The sequence below is a fragment of the Diadema antillarum genome, unplaced genomic scaffold (genome assembly GCF_040938485.1).
Source record: "Diadema antillarum isolate AM-2024a unplaced genomic scaffold, OU_Dant_1.0 seq00000842_RagTag, whole genome shotgun sequence".
NCBI lineage: Eukaryota > Metazoa > Echinodermata > Echinoidea > Diadematoida > Diadematidae > Diadema > Diadema antillarum.
Genome location: NW_027271717.1, coordinates 341,949 through 364,546, shown reverse-complemented (window position 1 = coordinate 364,546; position 22,598 = coordinate 341,949). Strand labels below are relative to the sequence as shown.

Here is a 22,598-nt window from a genome sequence, read left to right as displayed (position 1 = left end):
ACATGTTGTGGAGTATTTTGAAGCAATCAGCACTCAAAGCACACAAGTGGTTAATAAACACATTCTGTCATTCACTGCTTCTCATCAAACAGATGGTGAATGGCACCAAACATAAGTCATTCACTTTTGCTGGTCAGCCTTGTGTCACACGTCCAACACGTTATGATACTGCATAATATTCATTCATTATCACTCACAGAAAACCATGGCTATTGGACGCTAACCAACAATTTGTTGTTGGCCTCATTGGGGCCTATGCTATCATTGTGAAGGTAATGCTGGTAGTACCTTCAAGCAAATTTATATTTCATGGTCTCGGGGGAATACACGTTCAACAACTCCATTTAGCTTTCAATTACCAACATCCTCACACAATATCACAGACAACAGTTCTGAAGATTTTGAAAAAATGCACACAACATCAGACACGTAGCCAGGGCAGATCACAGATACTGTCCTGAACTTTCTGGTGGTACCAACATCATCAAACAATAACACAGGCAGACTTCTGAAGATTTTGAAAAAATGCACGCAACATCAGACACGTAGCCAGGGCAGATCGCGGACACTAACCTGAACTTTCTGGTGGGCCTTGGGCGCTCCGATTGCGTCGAGAAGGCACTCGCCGTACTCGCAGCGGTCACGGCTGAGACGTCGCTGGTGCTGGACAGGTTGCTGTCCGAGGACTTGATGCTGATGTTGTCCGGGCTCTGCTTGCGCCGATGAGACGACGACCCGCCGCCCTGGAAGGGGAGGGGCATGTCGTGAGAGGGGGAGGTGCCCATCATCATGCCGTGCCCGTGCATCAACCCACCACCGCCGCCACTCCCACGCTCCAGACTACCACCGGCCCCGCCCCCGCTGCTGTGGGGCGACAGGGTGTTGGCCGACGCCGCCATCTTGTACTGGCTCATCTTGAGTTTGATTTGGCGGGCTCGCTCTTCAATATCTGCAGTTCCTGTTTCAACGAAGAAGTCAAAGCGGGAGAAAGTTCTGATCAGGAGACATTTAAACATACTGTAATTCTGACTAAAAATATACAAACTATTTGCAAGAAAGATAAAATATGTCACATGGGTCGGTTGGATGTTGTGCTGTAGCAGACATGTACGGCACACTGGGCGGCCTTGACTGGAATAGTATGCCTGAACACGTACCTCACCTGATCTGTGGCCATATGGCATAAGTTGAAGATTAGTGCAATGTTGCCTCCGAGCAGATGACATATTTTGCAATGCCTGCATACATTTAACCACCGACCAATAAGCATTGACAACATCAACATTCATCATGTTGAAGTACTTAGATTGACAAACTGAGAAAACATGATTGAGGCCTATGCAATATAATGCAACCCTAGCTATCATCGGATAATTACTGGGCTGATACATTTCCTGAACAAGCCCAGGTATCCCTATATCTCTTCAGATCATATAGATCTAAACTCAAAGACTACCTATCTGTCTTGATGTATGACACGTAAGAACAGTCGGCATAAAACCTGCGCTCTCCTGACAAACCAAAGTACTGGCAAATGACATCTGAGTCGTTGGCAAAACTATATTCATCTATCTATTTGCCTCCACTGCTCTGTTACCCTGAACAATAGACACAGATCTTCAGAGTAAAGGTGCTACTGCTTGGTACACTGTATACGTGGAGCTATGTGAAGAGTGTGTTTACAGCAAAGGATTGGCCGTGCTGTGCCAGAAATAAGGGGCATTTAATCACGCAATAATTCGCATCCGGCCGAAAGTAGTGCGTCAAAACTCAATAAATGGCCAAAGTGCCCTACTAATCGGGGCCTTAATCTAATTTGAGATGAGACAAGTGCAGGGGTTGGGCAGAGGTTTGCTTCTTTCAATTCATGCTTAATACATGACGTGCCTGAAAAAAGATGTAACCAGAGGACACTGGAGGCGTTGATGCTTACAGATCTGATTAGGAAAGGAGAGGAAAACTTGGATCTGTTACAGAGCATTTATAGGTGACCTAATTTCCCTTTCTTCTTTGGTATTTTCTGCGGGAGTGTCAGATGTCTTATTGGGAAGAGTTATTTGCTTGTGTTACCTTTGTCAGCTTTTGAAGAGGGAGGGACCTGGGGTAGTCTTCGCTGCTGTTTGCGAGGAGTGGATGGGGTGGAGGAGGGGCTGCTCCGGCCGCCGTGCATGGGCGAGTTTGGTAGGCTTGACGAGTCCAGGCCAGGTGTCGGAGGGGGCATCATGTGTCGTCCTCGGTACTGTCTGTCGTACTCCATCGCCCCTCTGACTTCCGACCTGCTCCGCCGCTGGTAGGAGTCCGTTTGCGAGACGTCTGCGGCCCGGCGGCTGGGCGACCGCGAACGCCGCGGCTCGCCGTACTCGTACATGCTGGGTGGCGACAGCGCCCTCGAGCGGTGCTCGCGCTCCCGCCGCGGAGGCGAGCTCCTGTCCATACGGTGCGGAGACTCGCGCTCCCGCTCGCGGTCGCGCACGCGCGTCGTGGCCGTAGGTGGCGAGGATCTCATGTAGTCCACATTGTCCAGTGACTCCAGGGAGTAAGGGTGCATGTCGCGCTCACGTTCTCGATTTCGATCGTGCTCTCGAGCGTTCCCCCTCTCCCTGTCGTGGTCCCGATCCTGTTCCAGATCTCTTCTCCTCTCCAGATCCCTTCCCCTCTCCACATCTCTTCCTCGATCCAAGTCCCTCAACCTCTCCGAGTCCCTCCCTTGGTCCAGGTCCCTGTCCCGGTCCAGGTCCCGGTCCCGGTCCAGGTCCCGGTCCCTGGCTAGATGCTGCCGGCTGTAGTCCGTGGCCGGCTCCGAATGGCGCCCTCGTCGGATCGGCGACGGGGAACGCGGCCGGCGTGACACCCTCTCCGGAACCGCCAGAGTGCTCTGCGAGTTTCGACGCTGCTTCGTCGGAGCGGGCTCGTCGTTTGGGGTCAGGTCCTCTTGTGTGGGAGGCGTGACTGTGTTGATGGAAGATAGATTATCTTTCAGTCTAAAAGCACCATAAAACCAAAGTACTCATTAAGATGGCAATAATGACAAATATATTACTCATCACTTGTGAAAACATTTGATATCTAGCAAGTAAATGATTTGCACAAGAGTGCTGAATTTAAAGTAGATTACTTGAAATGAATATCCTTTTGCAGTGCAATCAAACAAGGGTGTTGTTAGAATAACAGGCGATAGATGTGTATGCGATAATATCAAGTACCAAAAATGCCAAAAATTGCAAGATAAAGGGGTATATGAAGTAAGCAATGCAATCAAACTAGAGAAATGCAAAGAATTCAAATGCTACTCTCTGCAGCAGATTAAAGTTTAGTCAGGAAAGTTCTCACATGATATGCATGAAAATAAGATTAATGTCTATAAGAGATTTTAAAAAAAAGTATCTTGTGAGAGGCAGAAAATAAGAAAGAATTCTACTCTACAAAGAATATGACATCACAACATTCAAACTATTTCTAGAATCAAGTCATTGTTGTGTATGTTACGTGTCTGTGAGTTAGTATAATCATGTTGGAAATTGTTATCTGTTTACGACCCTGGGAGTATCCGGTGAATGCCCTTCAGTTTACCCAAAGATACAAAAGATATTATGGTCTTTGAAAAGCCATCATATTCATTTAACAGCAGACTTGTTTGATATCTAAACTAGTTGATTGCACTAGCAAAGACTCAATCTCTTCCTTTTTTTTTAAACAAATAATTTGTGATAAATGCTGATGTTCATGCTTGTCACACTAGATTATAATTATCATCCATTTCATCATTGGACTGTTTGTAATAACAAGTCAAAGTATTCTTTATGCCATTCTGGATCTGTATTGTGGAATAATCTGAATTTGAGTAATGTTTTTAACCTACAATTTAATGAAATATATAAAAAACTGTAAAAAAAGATGCATCTAAATTCATATATGTTTTATGTGAAAGTTCAGAGTTTGAACTCTTGTGTGTGTGTTTTTTTCCTTTATCTCATTTTTTTAATTCAATTCTTTCTGCAAGTTCATAGAATCTTTTTTTTTTTTTACACCACTAGGCTAGTACAGACCAACAAGCCATATAAAGTTTTTTTTCATCATTTTATTTTTGGCTATCTTATCGTGGAATTTGTACTAATTGATATTGTACCAATATTTGGTGTCATCTTTCTTTTGTTTTGCTTGTCATACGTGTATACGCTTCTTTTTCATTTTTTTTTTGTATGATTGAAATGAAACAAAATGAAACAAGAAATGCAGGGAAGTTTTTGTTTGAATTAAACCTGCTCTGTTTCTCTGCCCCACACATTGCGATATAACTGACAGCAACTAAACTTCAAAGCTGACTCCCTGAAATCTATGCTTAACCAGTGGCTGCATAGTGTTTTTTATGCTGTCGGTTAGCTCTTGGGAAAGAAGTTTAACAAAACACATATTCTTGCAAAGATAGAGGACTGTAGAAAATTTGCAAATAACAAAATCAGAAAGTTGAATTTTGAAGACTTGATTAGGCATTTGCAGACATGAGTCACAAAAATTTCTGGACCTCTGTGCTTACTCTATATGCATACCATTTTCACTCTTGAGATTAACTCCCATCACTTCTCAATGCTGTCATTTTGATGCAAATTGCATTCACGCACAGGGACATGTAGGGCCTACCGGGGGAATTTTGAACCCGCGACCTTAACGGTCAATCACAATGTAGGCACCTAGCCATTAGATCAAGCCTGCATCGGTCATTATGCCTTTTCCTTTGACCACCTGATGAATGACCCCCTACACGATGAAGACTTTTCATCTTCACGAATCTGATATTTGCTGGCAGTAGATCAATACATATATAGCGCCCTCACAGCAGCAGTGTGGAAAGATGAAGATCAGAGAAGCAGTGGTGATGAGAATGAGACAACTCCACAGTTCATCTCACTCTGAGATATGGGTGTTTTAACACACTGAAAGCACTGTGCACAATGTGATACCTCATTGTTTGATGAGGAGGGAATCAATACCGGAGATTTTAAATAGACGCTGCAGCCGTCCGGCCATTCTGAAAATAAATCTCGTGCGTCTAACAGCTCTGCATCCCCACCTGCTCTTTCACTAATTTCCTGGAAATAAGTATGTGTCGGAGAAAGATGAAATACTCTCTACCAGATGACGTCTGAATTCAGTGAACACGCTCTACTGAATTGAAACTATTGAAGACTTTACACAGTAAATAGCGTGTTTACGTTTGTTTGTATCTTCCTCAATTCATGGCATTTATATGATATTTAAACGTAATGAGAATATGTGTTTTTATCTTTATATTATATGTTTTTTCCTCGTACTATATTTGTACATTGTCTCTCTTTGTTGAAAATGAAATAAACGAAACGAACTGATTATAGGAAATGATGTGGTTTGGGCTATAATTAGCTATAGTGTGCCTTTGTGCTGTAGTCGTGACATAACAGTGCTCACAACATTTAAGTGGGATTTTAATTAAATCATTGGTCGACTTAAACCGTTTCTGATGAATTTGACTGCCAGTTACAAAATAAATTGGCTTATTCGATGCAGTTCACACACAGACTACTTTAGTGTGGTATACATCATGTGGCTGCCAGTATGACCATAACATTGTCATTAGAAAACAGCGCCCTCACCCACTCCTGCGGTGAAGAGTGAATACATCGGTTGAGCAGATGCAAGCAAGAATACAGTAGCTACAATTTCTTTGTGTTGCTTGAATGTTTGCAATTTCTTTTCTTTCTACAGTCAATGATAGCCTTGTTACAAGTACACTTTTGTTTTGAGAATACATACAAGTGTGCTATGCCGAATTGAATTGTAAGGCTGTCATTCTTTTCATTAAGTGTCAAGATTTGGTGTAAGACATGAAGGGTTTGTTCACAAAAACCGATAAGTCCATATTTGCCAAATGGAGATATTTGCGATTAAAGGTCAAGAAAAATAAAGTGAATAATAAGAAAATGTTTGTTTCTTTTGACCATAACTTCAAAAATGTACCTTTATATGTAGTGACCAATACATCATTTAAAAGGTATCATTTTGTACTTTATGACAGAGACCGTACTTCAAAATCTTCAAAAATGGACTTATCGGTTTTTGCGAACAAACTCTTCACATGTTCTCTGCTGTGAAGTCTGTGTATATCCATTGGAGATAGGTGATGTGAGGAATGTATGTTGTTTGTATTCAACTACAAGTAGAAACTGGTCCTATATGGCATATATAGGCACTCTTAGATGACTTTTGGTCCAAACAAGATTTTATAAATCCTAACAACATATTCTATTTATCCCACAGGCCAATATCTATATGATGATCTCTAGTGGTCCCTTGAATGAACACTTACAGAATACTCCAAGACCATAGACTCAACTGCAGAAATTCTAAGGGTTTCCCTATACACCATTGCCAAAATGGAACCAACAGGACTACTACTTGCTCTTTTACCGCTGCCTAATAAGTTCTATGGGTTTTGTAACCTGGAATATACAATTATATACCACTGTCCAACATACATTTTTTTGTATAAACACATGTGCACATTGCGGTATAAGAGATATGATTGGAGCATATTCTGGGATTTGCTGTAAATCAGTTCATGTATAAGTTAGACAATGCAATTGTTACAGCACTGAAATAAAAGGTAAAGAATAAATGAAAGAGCAAGAGGGAATGAGGTTGCTTATTGAGTTCAATTTGCAGTGTTAATAGTGTGTTATTACCATAATACATACTGGTATGCATGACAGAAGAACTGTAATGTCTGTTTGTGTTAGAACTATTCCTAGTGTTAATGTTGAGTGTCTGGCGTCGGCCCTTGTGTAATCTAAAAACAGCCGTGTAGAGGCAATATTAGATACTATCCTACGGCAGGGGTTCACGGGGGGTGTTTTGATAGTGGTGGGTGTTAGAGGTTTCTACAGCCGGTGTTAGTGTAGTGTTAGTACCTATGCCAGCACGCTGGAATATGCGTTCTTTCAGTTGGTGTTAGACCTATCCCGAGTGTTAATGTTGAGTGTATGGTGTGAGCCCTTGTGTAATCTAAAAACAGCGGTGTAGAGGCAATATTAGATGCTACCCTACGGCAGGGGTTCACGGGGGGTGTTTTGATGGTGGCAGGTGTCAGGGTTTCTACAGCCGGTGTTAGTGTTAGTGTTAGTACCTATGCCAGCACGCCTGTGCGGTGCTTGACTACGTGGGAAGTCAGTGTCCTGACTCGACTGTCTGTCATCCTGATCGCTGACTGGGGGCGGGCTACAGCTACTGCCGAAAGAGGAGATACTAGCCCCGTCCCCAGCCCCGGTGGTGGTGCCACCTGAAAGTTCAAAGGTTAGTTGGTTAGTTTTGAGAAGAGAGATCGAGAGACAGAAAGAGTTAGTGCCCTGGCAAACGGCGAGGCGAGTCACAGGACCAACACAAATTCTGCTTTCTGTGACATATTGAGAAAGCGAACATTCCTGACAAACATTTCAAATCAGTGCACAATCTACACATCATGAACTCGTAGCACGATGTATCCACTTTGGCGCAAGAACTTACATTCAAGTGATTCTCATAAGCAACCACTTTTGTATGATAAATATCTACTTTGCTAATTTCATGCATTATCGAGTCAGTGTCAATTTTATTTTTTCACATGCATTTCATATTTTATCAAATCTAAATAAATTGTGATATGCAGTATTTGAGTTGGTCCTTGTGAAAGATGTGAGCAAACAATCATAAATGTTCAGAGAAAAAAGACAAGATTAGAGAAAAAAGAGCAAGAAGATTATCACAGCACAATTATGAAAACTTGCAAAATATACAGAGAAATGTTAGTGGATAGCTGGGATTCAAGTGAGCATATCTAACTAGTTTCTAAAGGTCCACTTTAGGAACCATTAGTGTTGTGTTATAAGTGAAAGTTTAGTTTAGAAGGGAAAGCCCGTTTGAAATCTTGCGTTCCGCGAATAGAATTCATTGTTATTTTTGCTTCTTTCAAATTCAAATCTATGCTCAAATATGTATTCTGTCACTATTACACTTATACATTCACATTACACCAGGTCACAACCTTCTTCGATGACAGACCTTTGCAAATTAATCTACTGGCACTACAGCAGACACAAAATAACTCTCCAAAAGGAATATAGCAATGAAAGTTGTAGAAACTCATTCATATTGTAACCATTTCATAATCATAAAAATTAACAGTTCAAACAATTTATCAATGAATTCTAAATTAATTGACCATCAATCAAATATACTACAGGAATATTAATGCTGTATCCCCCTCCTATTCTTAAGAACAGAATTTATATTTCACAAATGTATAAACATGACAATGTTTTCAGGAATACTCTTGAGTAGATCAACACAGACCTAATGAACTAGAGTTCAGAAAGAGCTTGAAAAGAATGAGAAAATGAATTTGGTCGCATCAATGACTACTGTCTGTATGGACACAAAATTCCTTTCTGCTACATGAAGAATAGTATCAGACCACAGAGGTACCCATGGCCCACGGAGGCATGCTAAATGTTGACCAAGACGCTATCAAGCTACTACATGATGGATTAAAACTCAGAGCATGCTAGCTGCCAGAGATAACATGCAGCACATTCCCCTTCGTGGAAAATTGCGAAAAAATTTAAACTACATTTCGCAAACTGCAGCGTAATAGCACATAAGTGTGTGGAAGCGGCAAACAATTCAGTGAAATGTAAAAGTAGTGTGTTTCAGAAGAAAGAAAAAATACTAAATTATCACACTGACAGGTAAACTACAAATATGTGACTTGGCTATGCAGAAATGTTGATTAGTAACAAACAAATACTGGCTATCATGTTTTTTTCAATGTGTGGGAGAAGATCGATGAGGGCTTATAGTTTTGAACTGACGAACAAATATTCTGATCTTGGTAGAATTAAAACCTTAAGTCCGTTGAAGAGCAGTCCCAAGTACACTTGGTTAGGTGTCTATGGGAAATGTGTGTTATAGCATTATCAGTTCATCCCCAATGGGATAACTTAAAACCTGCACTAAGACATATTGTGCTTGTACAGTTACTAAGTAGAAAAACAAAGGGGAAAAAAGGGGGCGGTTGGGTCATCTGCCTCTGATTTTTGTGAAACAGAAGTATCAAAAACCACTGAATGCTTTAATCTGCTTCATGATGGGGGGGGGGGGGGAGGGGAGGGGGTGACAAATTTAAGGGGAATCAACCACTTGCTATTATGAGTTATAGATAATAGATAAATTCAACTATTTATTTATTTTTCTTCATAAGATCTTCCTTTCTCTTCCCACAAAGTCACACCAATTTTACTTTGCCCATGTGTCTCGGAGGAACATCTTCAATCCTCAACTGAAAGAACTCTCAACACTTTGATAAGTAAATTTGAAATGGAAATTACAGATGGCAGTTTGTGTAAGAAGTGATAGTGAAATCGACTTTTTTAAGACAATTCAAGCAAAATGTGGCCCTCTTCAGAATCTTATGCATTTGAGCATTGCGGTAATAGAATATTTTATAATGCATTCTTGTCAGCTGGTTAATGCTGTAAAAATGACATAAACTAGTCAATGCACTAAAGCTATGAGGAATATTATATATATATATATATATATATATATATATATGTTTTGGTTTGTTTGTTTTTTTTTTTGGGGGGGGGGGAATGGTCAAAGTTTCATACTCTCCAGGCTATTGGCTACAGAGCAATGATTGTGATTTAACAAAAATGGAATTTTTTTGGTCACATAAAACTCTTTTTCCCCCTAAACTATTTTTCCTGTGGATCTAACAGTCAAATGCTAAAATGATGTCTTTTCTATGAATACGACCACACCGATAGTAGTTGCATTTCACAAGTTTATAGCAAGGGGTTGAATGTTACAGTGTTAATAGATTGTGTTAAGTGTCAGGCATTTATAGCTAGAGGCTAAGTATTAACTACTTGATAGGTGAGGTACATTTGTAGGGTTTATAAGCTAACAGCTAGTGGTAGACAAAAGACTATTTGATATTTAGTGGTTTCACAAAACAAGTTTAAAGGCAGTGCTGAGGTTTATAAGTTCATAGCTAATGGTGGAATATCAAAAAAAGGTAATCGGCAAGGAGGGTTTAACAAGTTAATGGTTAGCGTTCAAAAAATAACAAATGTTTGTCAGTATAAAGAGCCTAAAGCTTAAAAATACTTTGAAACCAGAAATTTTTGCATGCATGAAACTTCTGTGAATTTCATGAGGAGCAAAGAGTTTTTAAAAGTAAAATGGTCATGAAAAAGATTTTTGTCTACACAATATATAGTGAATGCCAGTGGCAATTCACTTAAGTTTTATGCCGCGAAAAAAGGTCGTTGGCTCAAATTTGCATAAAGATTCCTGCCACAAATATTTCTGGTTTAACAGTAATAGCAATGAGTTAGAGACAGTCATGTTGCTATTTTGGACACATTGTCAATCCTTTGTGAAACCTTACCCGACACGCCCGTCAGCCCGTCATCAAAGTCGGAGACGTCGCTGTCGGTGATGCGGCCGCCGGACCCGGGCGAGAGCTGCTCGCGCATGCCGCCATTCTCGTGGGGCCCTCCCCGCTTCCCACCGATCATGTCATGCATGCCGCCGTGCTTGCCGTTGCTGCTGCCCAGCGGGAGCGGCTGCTGGGAGGGTGGCGGGGCGGGCGAGCCCTGCGTCTGGTTGCGCTGGTTGCCGTGGGGATACAGCGAGTACCAGTGGGATTCATTGTCGAAGGGGGCGCTGTTCAGCTGGATGAGCACCTGATGGAGATTTAGAGGGACAGGATAAGAATATGTGCCATTGCTTGGGAGTACAAAGAAAGACCATTCCTTAATTTTCCCCTAGCTTCTTCCTCACTGACTTGTCTATTTACTCTCTGTCAAAAGTGTTTTTTTTTTTTTCCCCAGCACTTCATTCAAAGAAGAGATGAACATTGTTCTGCAAATCGACCAGAGAGCACAAACCCTAAATCAAAGCTCTCCCGGCATGGACAAATGGATGAGAAATCCAACTCAAGCACTATCAAACTTGGAATATATCAAAGATCTATCACAGGTTTGGTAAAATTTAGCCTGCAGTAAATCAGAGCATCCCTTGAGGACTGCTATGAGAGAGGAAAAATGGAATAAACATAAAAAGTAATGGAGACTTTATCTTAACCTGTCAAAGACCAATGTGGAGTATACTTTGGCAGGTGTCTATGGGAAACATATTATAGCAAAATAACCTCATCCTCAATGGGTTAAAATTTATGTGTTGAGATAGGCAGCCATGCATGCTGCGCGAGTGTATAAATTGAATGAAAAAAAAGCCTTAGAATTTGGCTTAGATTTCATGAGAGCAAATTTAATGTTATTCAAATTTATGAAGTTCTTCCGTCGTGATGTTTTCATTGCAACTGATTGACAAATTGCCCTACATCGACGTAAATAAGCACTGAATTGATCAGTGTTTTAGTAGTAGCCATGATAAAAAATCATGGGCGTACATACTCGAGCAGGATTCGAACCCACGACCTCCTGATCACCGGACAGGCGTCATCTCCACTAGACCACCGAGCTTTCGCCCGACAGCAAGTGTTGGTTCTAATCCTTATAGCATGCAGCGGGTACTGCTTTTGTTATTCAAATTTATGAAGTTCTTCCGTCGTGATGTTTTCATTGCAACTGATTGTCGATGTAGGGCAATTTGTCAATCAGTTGCAATGAAAACATCACGACGGAAGAACTTCATAAATTTGAATAACAAAAGCAGTACCCGCTGCATGCTATAAGGATTAGAACCAACACTTGCTGTCGGGCGAAAGCTCGGTGGTCTAGTGGAGATGACGCCTGTCCGGTGATCAGGAGGTCGTGGGTTCGAATCCTGCTCGAGTATGTACGCCCATGATTTTTTATCATGGCTACTACTAAAACACTGATCAATTCAGTGCTTATTTACGTCGATGTAGGGCAATTTGTCAATCAGTTGAAATTTAATGTTGGTCTGAAATTCGTTGTAAAACTTTCCTCAAACCTAAATATGCCATTTTTATGTTCCTAATTGTCAACAGAGTGATGTTCCATAATCACTTAACCCATTGCGGATGGTTTGATCTTGCTACAACACGCATTTCCCATATACACCTGCCCTAGTATACTTGGGACTTCCTCAACAGGTTAACTAGGACACGGTAGAGGACAGCAATCATAACTTATACTTAGTATACACAAGGCATATTCACAGACAACCCAACAATAATGTTTTCTTCATATCAATTTTGGGCAATGCAATGCTAAACCAATAATTCTAGTGCATGGAAACACACACACACACACATACAAAACCTATCTATTTCAATGCACACTGGGAAGCAAAAGTCAATCCATCTCAATTTAAAAAAAATCTCACAATGTAACTTATGAAATTAGGCACAGGGTTACACTTTGCTTGCACCTGAGTGAAGTTTATTTCTATTTGCCATGTGTGAACGGCAGCAAAAAGAAGTTATGTTTGCACCGTGAACCAAATACCGATAATTCTTGTGTTTGAATGGATCCACAATCACTGATATAAATGGGTGTTCGGGTATGGTACGTATGATTGACTTCCTTGCTCAAGTAACTCACCTGCTTGCTAAACAAGTATTTTGTTGGAGTTATGATTGTCTAAGACTAAAAACAAAACTGGCAGTGGAGGAAAACCAAGTTGGCGCATCAAGCGTCGACAAATTCCTGAAGTTTCCCTCACCTGTCCCAGAAAGTCCTTAGCACCAAAGCGATCATAGTCCCAGACGGTGACCTCCAGCTCGCGACCTCTGAACTCTGACCTCTTGATGGGCCCGAAGGTGAAGGTTTGGTTCCATTTAGGGCTCAGCGTGTTCTGCACGGTCGTGGTGCGTCTCTTGGTCTCTTCACTGCGAGGGGAAAAAGAGGGAGAATTTTGACGAGAAGATGGTCAACAAAAATCTGCATCAACTTTAAAGTTCAATTTCACCCCATATTCAAGTCGACCATGATCTACAGAGTACATTTAGTAATATAGCTCCGCGGTCACACTGGCAAAACTTAGAAAATATTTTGCAAAGTTTGCTTGTCTGTTCACACTGGTGGCCAAACTTCTTGAAGTTTCAGTTCTTGAGCAGATCTCAAAGTTTGGGTCACTGGTGCACAAGCACAAAGCACCCTTCAGTATACAGAGCGTGTTTAGGCTGCACAAACTTTGAGAGGATTCGCATGGGTTTGGGAAATCTGCCTAGTATTAGTGGGAAGATCTGCAAGAAGTTTTACAAGAAAGTTTCAAGAAGATTGCATTCAGACTGGTCAAACTTTGTGCACTTATACTTTAAGAACTGAAAGTTGAAGAAGTTTTGTCAGAGTGAATATGGCTTATGTGAAAAGAGTTCTATTGAAAGTCTGAGAAACAGAATGACCGCTATGGAATTTTGAAGTTTCACATGTTTGCCCAGAACAGTAATAGCAGTCACAATTACATTTATGCAAATTAGATAGGGCGGTGACGTTGGTGCTCATGAGGTCCCGAACTAATTTGAACATACTTGTCCACTCAGTTTCCTAGCTCTCTCAAAATCAAACCATAGGGAGATGCCATATTCTTTGTATCAAATACCATCAGATGTGTGATGATGTAGCAAAAGCGAATTCATTATTGAAAGCCCTGGTCACAACTCGCCGTACGTGCTTTTCGTCCGTACGTTTTTGGCGGAGGCCACGGCTTTTACGTTTTTTCTGAAAACGTGGGGAGGGAGTGACTAGAGCAGGGAGGAAGTACGTCTACGCACGACACTCGCACGCTTGCGCAGGGTTTAAGTACGTGGCCCGCACGCCACGCCTGGCCGTGAGGGGTTACGTGCATCGTACGTTGTGCACGTGGTAAGTGAGTTGTACGTGCTTACGACGTACAATCTCCGTGCGATTGTCACGTTATCTTGCGGAGACTGTAATTACACGTGCTGCTCACGTACGGTATCCCTACTCTCTCGCATGTTGTAAGTGCGTGCAAGTGCGATGTGTTTTTTTTTCCGTCAGATGTTGGGGGTAGGCCTATATGACCACCTTCCGAGATTCTTCTGATGTATAATCATACGTCTTCTCCATACGTGTACATGGCAGTTTAACCTTCTGTGTACCATATTTATTTCATGTCCATACGTTTATATGTGAAATGTGTGAATATAATTATGACTCACTGACAGAGAAAGGGTTAATACATTTGGGCCCTATGTTCATAAAAAGTCGATATGATAGCATCTCTTGCTGGAATTGCAATTGTCATAGTAACGACAAGGATCCAGCTTCCTGATTGGCTGTTGCCATTGGAAGTTTTCATTCCAGCAAGAGTTGCCATCCTAACTTATTTTATGAAATGGGGCCCAGGTACACGTATAAACCCATTATCGTGTATACAATGACATTGTAAAACATTATTTTGCCCTTACGAAAAAGTCCTGTGGTACTCCTGTGGTAATTACCACAGGACGGTACCACAGGACAGTACCACAGGAAAGTACCACAGGACAGTACCACAGGACAGTACCACAGGAATTGTCCTGTGGTATTTTGGGACATACCACAGGACAGTACCACAGGAATTCCTGTGGTATTTTGGGACGTACCACAGGGCAGTACCACAGGAAAGTACCACAGGACCGGTACCACAGAACAGTACCACAGGACAGTACCACAGGAATTCCTGTGGTATTTTGGGACGTACCACAGGGCAGTACCACAGGAATTCCTGTGGTATTTTGGGACGTACCACAGGGCAGTACCACAGGACTAGTACCACAGAACAGTACCACAGGAACTGTCCTGTGGTATTTTGGGACAGTACCACAGGACAGTACCACAGGTCGATCATTACCACACAGCATTTCCATGGTACCACAGGAGAGTACCACACAGGACAGATCGAAAAAAAAAATCTGGCAGACTTTTAGCCACATTTCACGGAATATTCCTGATAGGTGAGTGATGGATTTCAGGACAAACATGGCCCTACTTAATAACCTGTCCTACTCCTAACATATAACCTCAAACGAGAGTCTAATGGCCAAGTGCCAATCTAGTCCTATAATAGATCTATATAGTCATATTCTATTCCTAGGTAGCCATCGACCCTATCAGTACATATATATATGGCCGTCTATCCGTAAAGCATTAAGGCATGGTTACTAACTCGATTATACTTTATTATCAAGATATGAAATTACACTTTCATAACAATATCTATGATATTGGGAATAACATAACATAATTAGACAATCTTTCATAAAGTTCAAAGTAAGTTCCATCATTAATACTTTGATTTTTTAAGACATATATGTATTTTCTAAAATCTAGAGTGCTTTTTATGAATATTCATGAGCTATGTAAAAATTTGTACCACAGGAGTACCACAGGAGTACCACAGGAGTACCACAGAAGTCCTTATGAAATTTCTCATGCTTTACATCAGCACTTTCACTAAATAGGTAATACTGTAGGAGTATAGGACAGGATAAGTAATGGCAAATCAATTGTTATAATTCACAGCATAACTCATCTATCAATTAATTGAGGAATATTAATATGTGCTTTTTTGTTTGTATTTTTGTTATAAATTTCAGTTGATTCCGCCTTACAATTTTCCTGTGTGGTACTCCTGTGTGGTACTGCTGTTTGATATTCTCCTGATGTGATAGTCCTCTGGTATAAAATGTTAAGAAAAAAAAAAAGAATATCCTGTAGCATTTTTCTGTGGTACTTACGAATTTAATTTGCTGTGTGGTACTTCTGTGTGGAATAGCACCATATTATGATTTTCCTGTGGGATTTTGGACAGTTCCTGTGGTACTCTCCTGTGGTATACATCGAAAATTACCACAGGAATTCCTGTCGTACTGTCCTGTGGTACGTTCCAAGATACCACAGGACAAGTCATGTGGTACTGTCCTGTGGTACTATCCTGTGGTATTGTCCTGTGGTACTGCCCTGTGGCACTGCCCTGTGGTACTGTCCTGTGGTACGTCCCAAAATACCACAGGACAAGTCGTGTGGTACTGTCCTGTGGTACTATCCTGTGGTACTGTCCTGTGGTACGTCCCAAAATACCACAGGACAAGTCGTGTGGTACTGTCCTGTGGTACTATCCTGTGGTACTGTCCTGTGGTACTGCCCTGTGATACGTCCCAAAATACCACAGGACAAGTCGTGTGGTACTGTCCTGTGGTACTATCCTGTGGTACTTTCCTGTGGTACTGTCCTGTGGTACTGCCCTGTGGTATTGTCCTGTGGTACTGCCCTGTGGTACTGTCCTGTGGTACGTCCCAAAATACCACAGGACAAGTCGTGAGGTACTGTCCTGTGGTAATATCCTGTGGTACTGTCCTGTGGTATGTCCCAAAATACCACAGGACAATTCCTGTGGTACTGTCCTGTGGTATGTCCCAAAATACCACAGGACAAGTCGTGTGGTACTGTCCTGTGGTACTTTCCTGTGGTACTGCCCTGTGGTACTGTCCTGTGGTACGTCCCAAAATACCACAGGACGAGTCGTGTGGTACTCTCCTGTGGTACTATCCTGTGGTACTTTCCTGTGGTACTGTCCTGTGGTACTGCCCTGTGGTACTATCCTGTGGTACTTTTCTGTGGTACTGTCCTGTGGTACTGTCCTGTGGTACGTCCCAAAATACCACAGGACAAGTCGTGAGGTACTGTCCTGTGGTACTATCCTGTGGTACTGTCCTGTGGTACGTCCCAAAATACCACAGGACAATTCCTGTGGTACTGTCCTGTGGTACTGTCCTGTGGAACTGCCCTGTGGTACTGTCCTGTGGTACGTCCTAAAATACCACAAAATAAGTCGTGTGGTACTGTCCTGTGGTACTATCCTGTGGAATTCCTGTTGTACTCTCCTGTGGTACGTCCCAAATGACAATTCATATGGTACTGTCCTGTGATACTGTTGTGCGGTATACATCCCAAAATACCACAGGACAATTTGTGTGTATACTGTCTTGTGGTACTGTCCTGTGGAACTCTCCTGTGGTAATGTCCTGTGGTACTGCCCTGTGGTACATCCCAGAGTACCACACGAGCCTGTGACACAGTACCACACAGTTCCTGTGTTAACATATATTTGTGTGGTACATTGTGTGGTACCAACCAGTACCACAGGGAGTACCACATGAGCCTGTAAAACAGTACCACACAGTTCCTGTGGTAACATTTATTTATGTGGTACATTGTGTGGTACTGACAAGTACTACAGGGAGTACCCTACAAGCCTGTGGTACAGTACCACACAATTCCTGTGGTAACATTACAAGTGTGTGGTACATTGTGTGGTACCGACAAGTACCACAGGGAGTACCACAGGACTTTTTTGTTAGGGTGGTTTAAATAGCCTAACACATTGGCACTGGAGATGAGCTGAGAATATACGTTTGTTATTTCAGATGCATATGATTTGATGTTATGAAGTCTGCCATCTTTACACGCATGTGCAGCTTCAGAGGTGGCCAGTGGTTCATTTCAGCCATCCAGCATATTTTGAGCAAGATTAACAGCATATTGCTGGAACGATGAATGTAGGCCTATGTAGTTGTTGTTTTTTCCATTTCTCTGAGTCTGAAGGTGTCACGTTTGCAATTTATATAAGGTAATACTGCCATCATAGTAATTTCTTCCTTGCTTAATTTCAAAATATTAACATTCTCAATTTCAGCTTAACTGAAATTGTACTGACTTTATCACTGCTCTACAAAAACAATGATGACCAATGCATCTTAACCAAGCTTTTGCAACTCTTGAATGTAACAATTTTTCAGAACTCCAAAAACTTGGTCACTTCATGCACTGACCACTCAGAACTCAAGATTTCTCTTCTTCAAGCAGTTTTTGACTGTCTCTTATGTTCTGCAAAATATGATATATAATAATCAATATTTTTTAATAACCATAATAATTACTCATTGCCTGCCAGGCAGAAACGTCCTATGGCATGACATTTGGTTTGTGATGACAATTCGACAGAGTTTTGAAAGCTCTTTCATGTAATATAACAATCATCTTTCTGTGTATGCGATTTTTTTTTCTCGAGGCAACAATCCTTATAGGTCATTTCTGCCCCCTAGGTGAAGTAGAACAGTACGAATACCTAATTGCCAACATTTTGGAGACGAAAATTAATGACACTCGTCCGTCGGCTGGGCTTCCGTGCCTTGCAGAAATCATTGCGCACAACTTGCGTTGTAAGTGCGGAGCAGGTGCTTATTCGGTACGATCTGCGTGCTCTGTTGAAGAGTTGAACTCACGAAGTGCCGAATAAACACGGACTACGCACTTATCACGTGCTCAACACGCAAATGCTACGTGCGCTGTCCGTCAAGCAAGTGACGGCAGGAAGACGCACGGAGTCAGTGCATTGTACGCAAGTTTACTGTAGAGGGCACGTACGTTGCCCGTACTTAGGGTAAATCCGTAGCCCGAACGCAGCGAAAGTTTCTCGTGACATAAAAGTGCTACGGCATGTCTGCGTGCTTCAAAATCCGTACTGAGGCGGTACTTACTACGCACGGATCCCCAAGTTTTGTCCACGTTTTTGCAAGTAGACAGCACGCACTTGCAAGTACGGCGAGTTGTGACCACGGCTTAAGGGAAGTCACAGTATGCAATATCCTCTACCAAAACATAATACCTGCAATTTTTTTTTGTGGCCATAATGATAAGAAGATTATGAAGTGCTGGCACCATTACTTTTGTTTCTTTACTCTGTTCTTTATAGTCAACTTTGGGTTTTATGGAATGCGTGGAGTAAAACTGTGCCTGACATGTCAGGTGGTTAACAGGTGGACTGGAAATTACCATCTGGTAATGGGTAGACTTGGACTACGAATAGTATAAGATTTGGGAAAAAGACAGAACATATTCCCAACCTCCTGTCTGGTAGAAGGTAGATTTTGGAATATGAGCACTGTATGATTTGAGATACAGAAAGAATATATTTCCAAGCTACCATCTGGTAAAGGGTAGACTTTGGAATATGGATACCATACGATTTGAAAGAAAGAAAAATGTATATTCCCAAAGGCATCTCTTGGAATATGAACATTATAAGATTTGAAAGACAAATAAGAATATATTCCTAAAGTTAGACCTTGAAATATAAACATTATATGATTTGAGAGAAAGACAAACACATTCATAAATGTCCTGTCTGGTAGAAGGTAGACTTGAGAATATGATCATTATATGATTTGAAAGAAAGAGAGAATATATTCCCATAGGTAGACCATGGAATATGAACATTATTTGATATGAGAGAAAGAAAGAATATATTCCCAGCCTTAGGTCTGGTAGAAAGTAGACTTTGGAATATGAGCAGTACATGATTTGAAAGAAAGAAAGCATATATTCCCAAAGGTAGACCTTGAAATATGAACATTATAAAATTTGGGAAAAAGAAACATATTCCCACCTACGAACATTTTAATTCGAGAGAAAGAATATAATTATTCCCAGCCTTAGGTCTGGTAGAAGGTAGACTTCGGAATATTAACATTATATGAGCTGAAAGAAAGACAGAGTATATTCCCAAAGGTAGACTTTAAAATATGAACATTACATGATTTGAGAAATATAAAGAATATATTCCAAACCTCCTGTCTGGTAGAAGGTATACTTTGGAAAATGAACAGTATGTGATTTGAGAGAAAGAGAAAGAATATATTGCCAACCTCCTGTCTGGTAGAAGGTAGACTTTGACGTAGGGATTGCGTAAGTCTCCGGTGTCCCGCGGCTGAGCCCCATGCATTGTGATCACTGTCATGAAGATCAGGTAATTATTGCTATCGTACCAGAATTTGATCTGTTGGGATTGAAGGAGCAAAGAAAACAAAGAAACAAAATGAGAAAAACAAAAACAAGCACAATTACAATGTGATCTCATACATTCTTGTTAATTTGAGATATTTGTGATTAAAGCTGCTAGAAAAACAAAGAAAATGATAAGAAAATACAGGACATTTTTATTCATAACTTCTAGAATATTCCTTGTTATGCTGCAAGTGAGGTATTACTGGAAAGGTTTAATTTTGTTCTTTGTGATGGTGGACTTACTTGGAAATGTTTAAAATTGGCACTTAGCTCATTTTGCAATAAAGCTCTTCACTTAAAAACATCTCAGAAAAAACTAAAGATGAAAGACTTCAGTCAAAAATGTTATTCATATCTTCTCAAGATTAGAAACTGCTGTTAGCTCAGACACAGAGTGTATGAGTGTATGCATCTATGATACCCAAATCACCTCCGGTTACTGGGGTAGGTTAATACATTTCGTAAATGCCATTTCTTCAGTGGGCAATTACATATGTAAATGATATGCAAATCATCTTATGTTACTTTGGTAGGCTACTGCAGCTAGTTTGTCAGCAGATAATAACGTATGTAAGTCATATGCAAATCACTTTTTGTTACTGAGGTAGACCAGTAGTGCCAATTTTTAAGCAGGCTATTATATATGTAAATGATATGCAACCATTCATCAAGTAAATTGTTTCAAGTAAGCACTCCTTGGCTAGTTATGTATGTACTTAAAATCACAGCTACAGGATGACATCAGCTACAGGAACTACGTCATAATTTTGCGGTCAGCCTTCAAACACTGACTGATTTCAAGTTTGAGATTATTGCTGGTGCTAGTGCTGAGAGAACAGAGCACTATCTTTAAATACCAACAGTTGCACTGAACTTGAAGTCACCCAGTGTAAAGATGTAAGTTTAATACTGCTGATGAAAAATGTTGTTGAATTGCTTTTTTTAAATACAGAAATGATACAAAGAAATAAAGATTGGGAATGCCAACCAGGGTAAAGATGTAAGTTTAAAGGGATCGTATAGTTTTGGTTGAGACCTAATTTCAGGTTTCTAACATTTTTTGTTCAGATAATGAGAAACCTTATATCAAATATGAAAGAGCATGTAATTCCATGAGTAATTCAATGTTTATTTGATGAAAATTGGTTTTGAAATGGCTGAGATATCCAAAACAGAGTGATTCTAACAAAGTGTGGAACCCACACTTTATTACGATTGCTTTGTTTTACTTTGTTTTTAGATGTTTCAGTTATTCCAAACCCAATTTTCATTTAATAAACTTTGGATTCCTCTTAAAATGTTATGCTCTGTACCTATTTCATAAGTGCTTTCTTGGCATCTCGCAGAAATTTAAAAGCCCAATTCTCATCTCCACCAACACTGTACCATCCCTTCAATACTGCTGATGAAAAACGTTGTTGAATTGCTTGTTTTTTTTAAATGCAAAAATGATACAAAGAAATAAAGTTTGGGAATGCCAACCAGAGCTGCTGACCAAGAGGGGCAGAGTATCCCATCACTCACCTGTATTTCTCCCATGGCAGTTGGGGAAGTGTTTCGCCGGGGCAAGCCGGGACTACCGGGGCTAGTGATGGTCACTGAGGGACGTTTGACCCGGCTGACTATTGGCATCGGTTCCTCCTCCTCCTTGGGTTTGCTGGTCGACTCGTAGCCGCTGGAACCTATGGGGTCAGGGGTCACACCAGGGGGTGCAGGTCAGAAAGAAATAATCATAATTCATCCATTCACTATGCCACCTGTGCTTCTACTTTGTATACTTTTTTAGCATTCATACCAATTCCAATATTTTCATGTGCTCAAAATGATCTAATAAATTTCATTTATTGTACATTGTACCGTTAATTACTAGTACTTGATTTATTTTTTGTAAAAAAAGCATATTTATACATTTCCTTGGAAATAAAAAATGAATGAATGAATGAATGAATGAATGAGTGAATAAAGAATATTGTGAGACAAGAAAAAAATATAAGAAATCTCTTCGTGGTGCATGTGGTTCCTATATAAGCAGGGCAACAAAATTTATCAACTTTCTTCAGTTCCCGGGAAAACATTTCTTACTTAATCTAACAAAAGGAAAAGTATGAAAACGAAATCAATCGAACATGCAATATGTTCCTCTGGAAAATCTACACAATTGATTACAGAAAGCAGACACAGCAACAGAAAGTTGGTTGTTTTCCAGCAGTATTTCTCATGTGTTCAATATTGCTACTCTCTTCCTTTATACAAATGACGCAATTCAGTTAAATCCATCATCAAATGATTTATGTTTTAATACAATAAAGGCATTTTTAGAGACCACTATTAGAAAGCAAGTCTTTGCAGGTTCTATTTAAATACAGTCAAACCTGTCTATAGCAGCCACTCAAGGGAGACGAAAAAAGTGGCCACGATAAACAGGTTCATTAACATGCTTTCTTTCACGGACGGAATTGTTTAGTGGTCATATATGCCAGGTGGCCGTTATAAACAGGTGGTCGTTAGGACAGGTTTGACTGTACATTGTGTATACAAGGTGTGTTGCAAATGTAATACATTCATTTTAAAAGCATCCACGATAAAATGACTTTATCATCTCCGTTCTCTTCTTTTTTCAGTTGTTTAAAACAGGTATGTGATAAATACAAGACATTTGTAGCACTCTTCGCATCACAAACTGACACACGATATGCATTCATTACAGTAATATTCAATATCAATATAGTATTATGCTTGCATGCC

The 22,598-nt window shown here is 40.6% G+C and overlaps 1 protein-coding gene across 1 annotated transcript in view; it reads right to left on the bottom strand.

The window, feature by feature from the left end:
• Positions 1-22,598, bottom strand: part of LOC139740217 (uncharacterized) — an 82,425-nt gene that overhangs the window by 8,999 nt on the left and 50,828 nt on the right. Inside the window, exons 8-14 of the mRNA XM_071650801.1 lie at positions 21,378-21,535; positions 19,715-19,845; positions 12,727-12,892; positions 10,460-10,757; positions 7,157-7,309; positions 2,071-2,949; positions 574-958 (exon numbers count right to left, since the gene is read on the bottom strand). Coding sequence (XP_071506902.1) covers positions 574-958; positions 2,071-2,949; positions 7,157-7,309; positions 10,460-10,757; positions 12,727-12,892; positions 19,715-19,845; positions 21,378-21,535 — 2,170 coding nt within the window. The remainder of the gene's footprint in view (positions 1-573; positions 959-2,070; positions 2,950-7,156; positions 7,310-10,459; positions 10,758-12,726; positions 12,893-19,714; positions 19,846-21,377; positions 21,536-22,598) is intronic.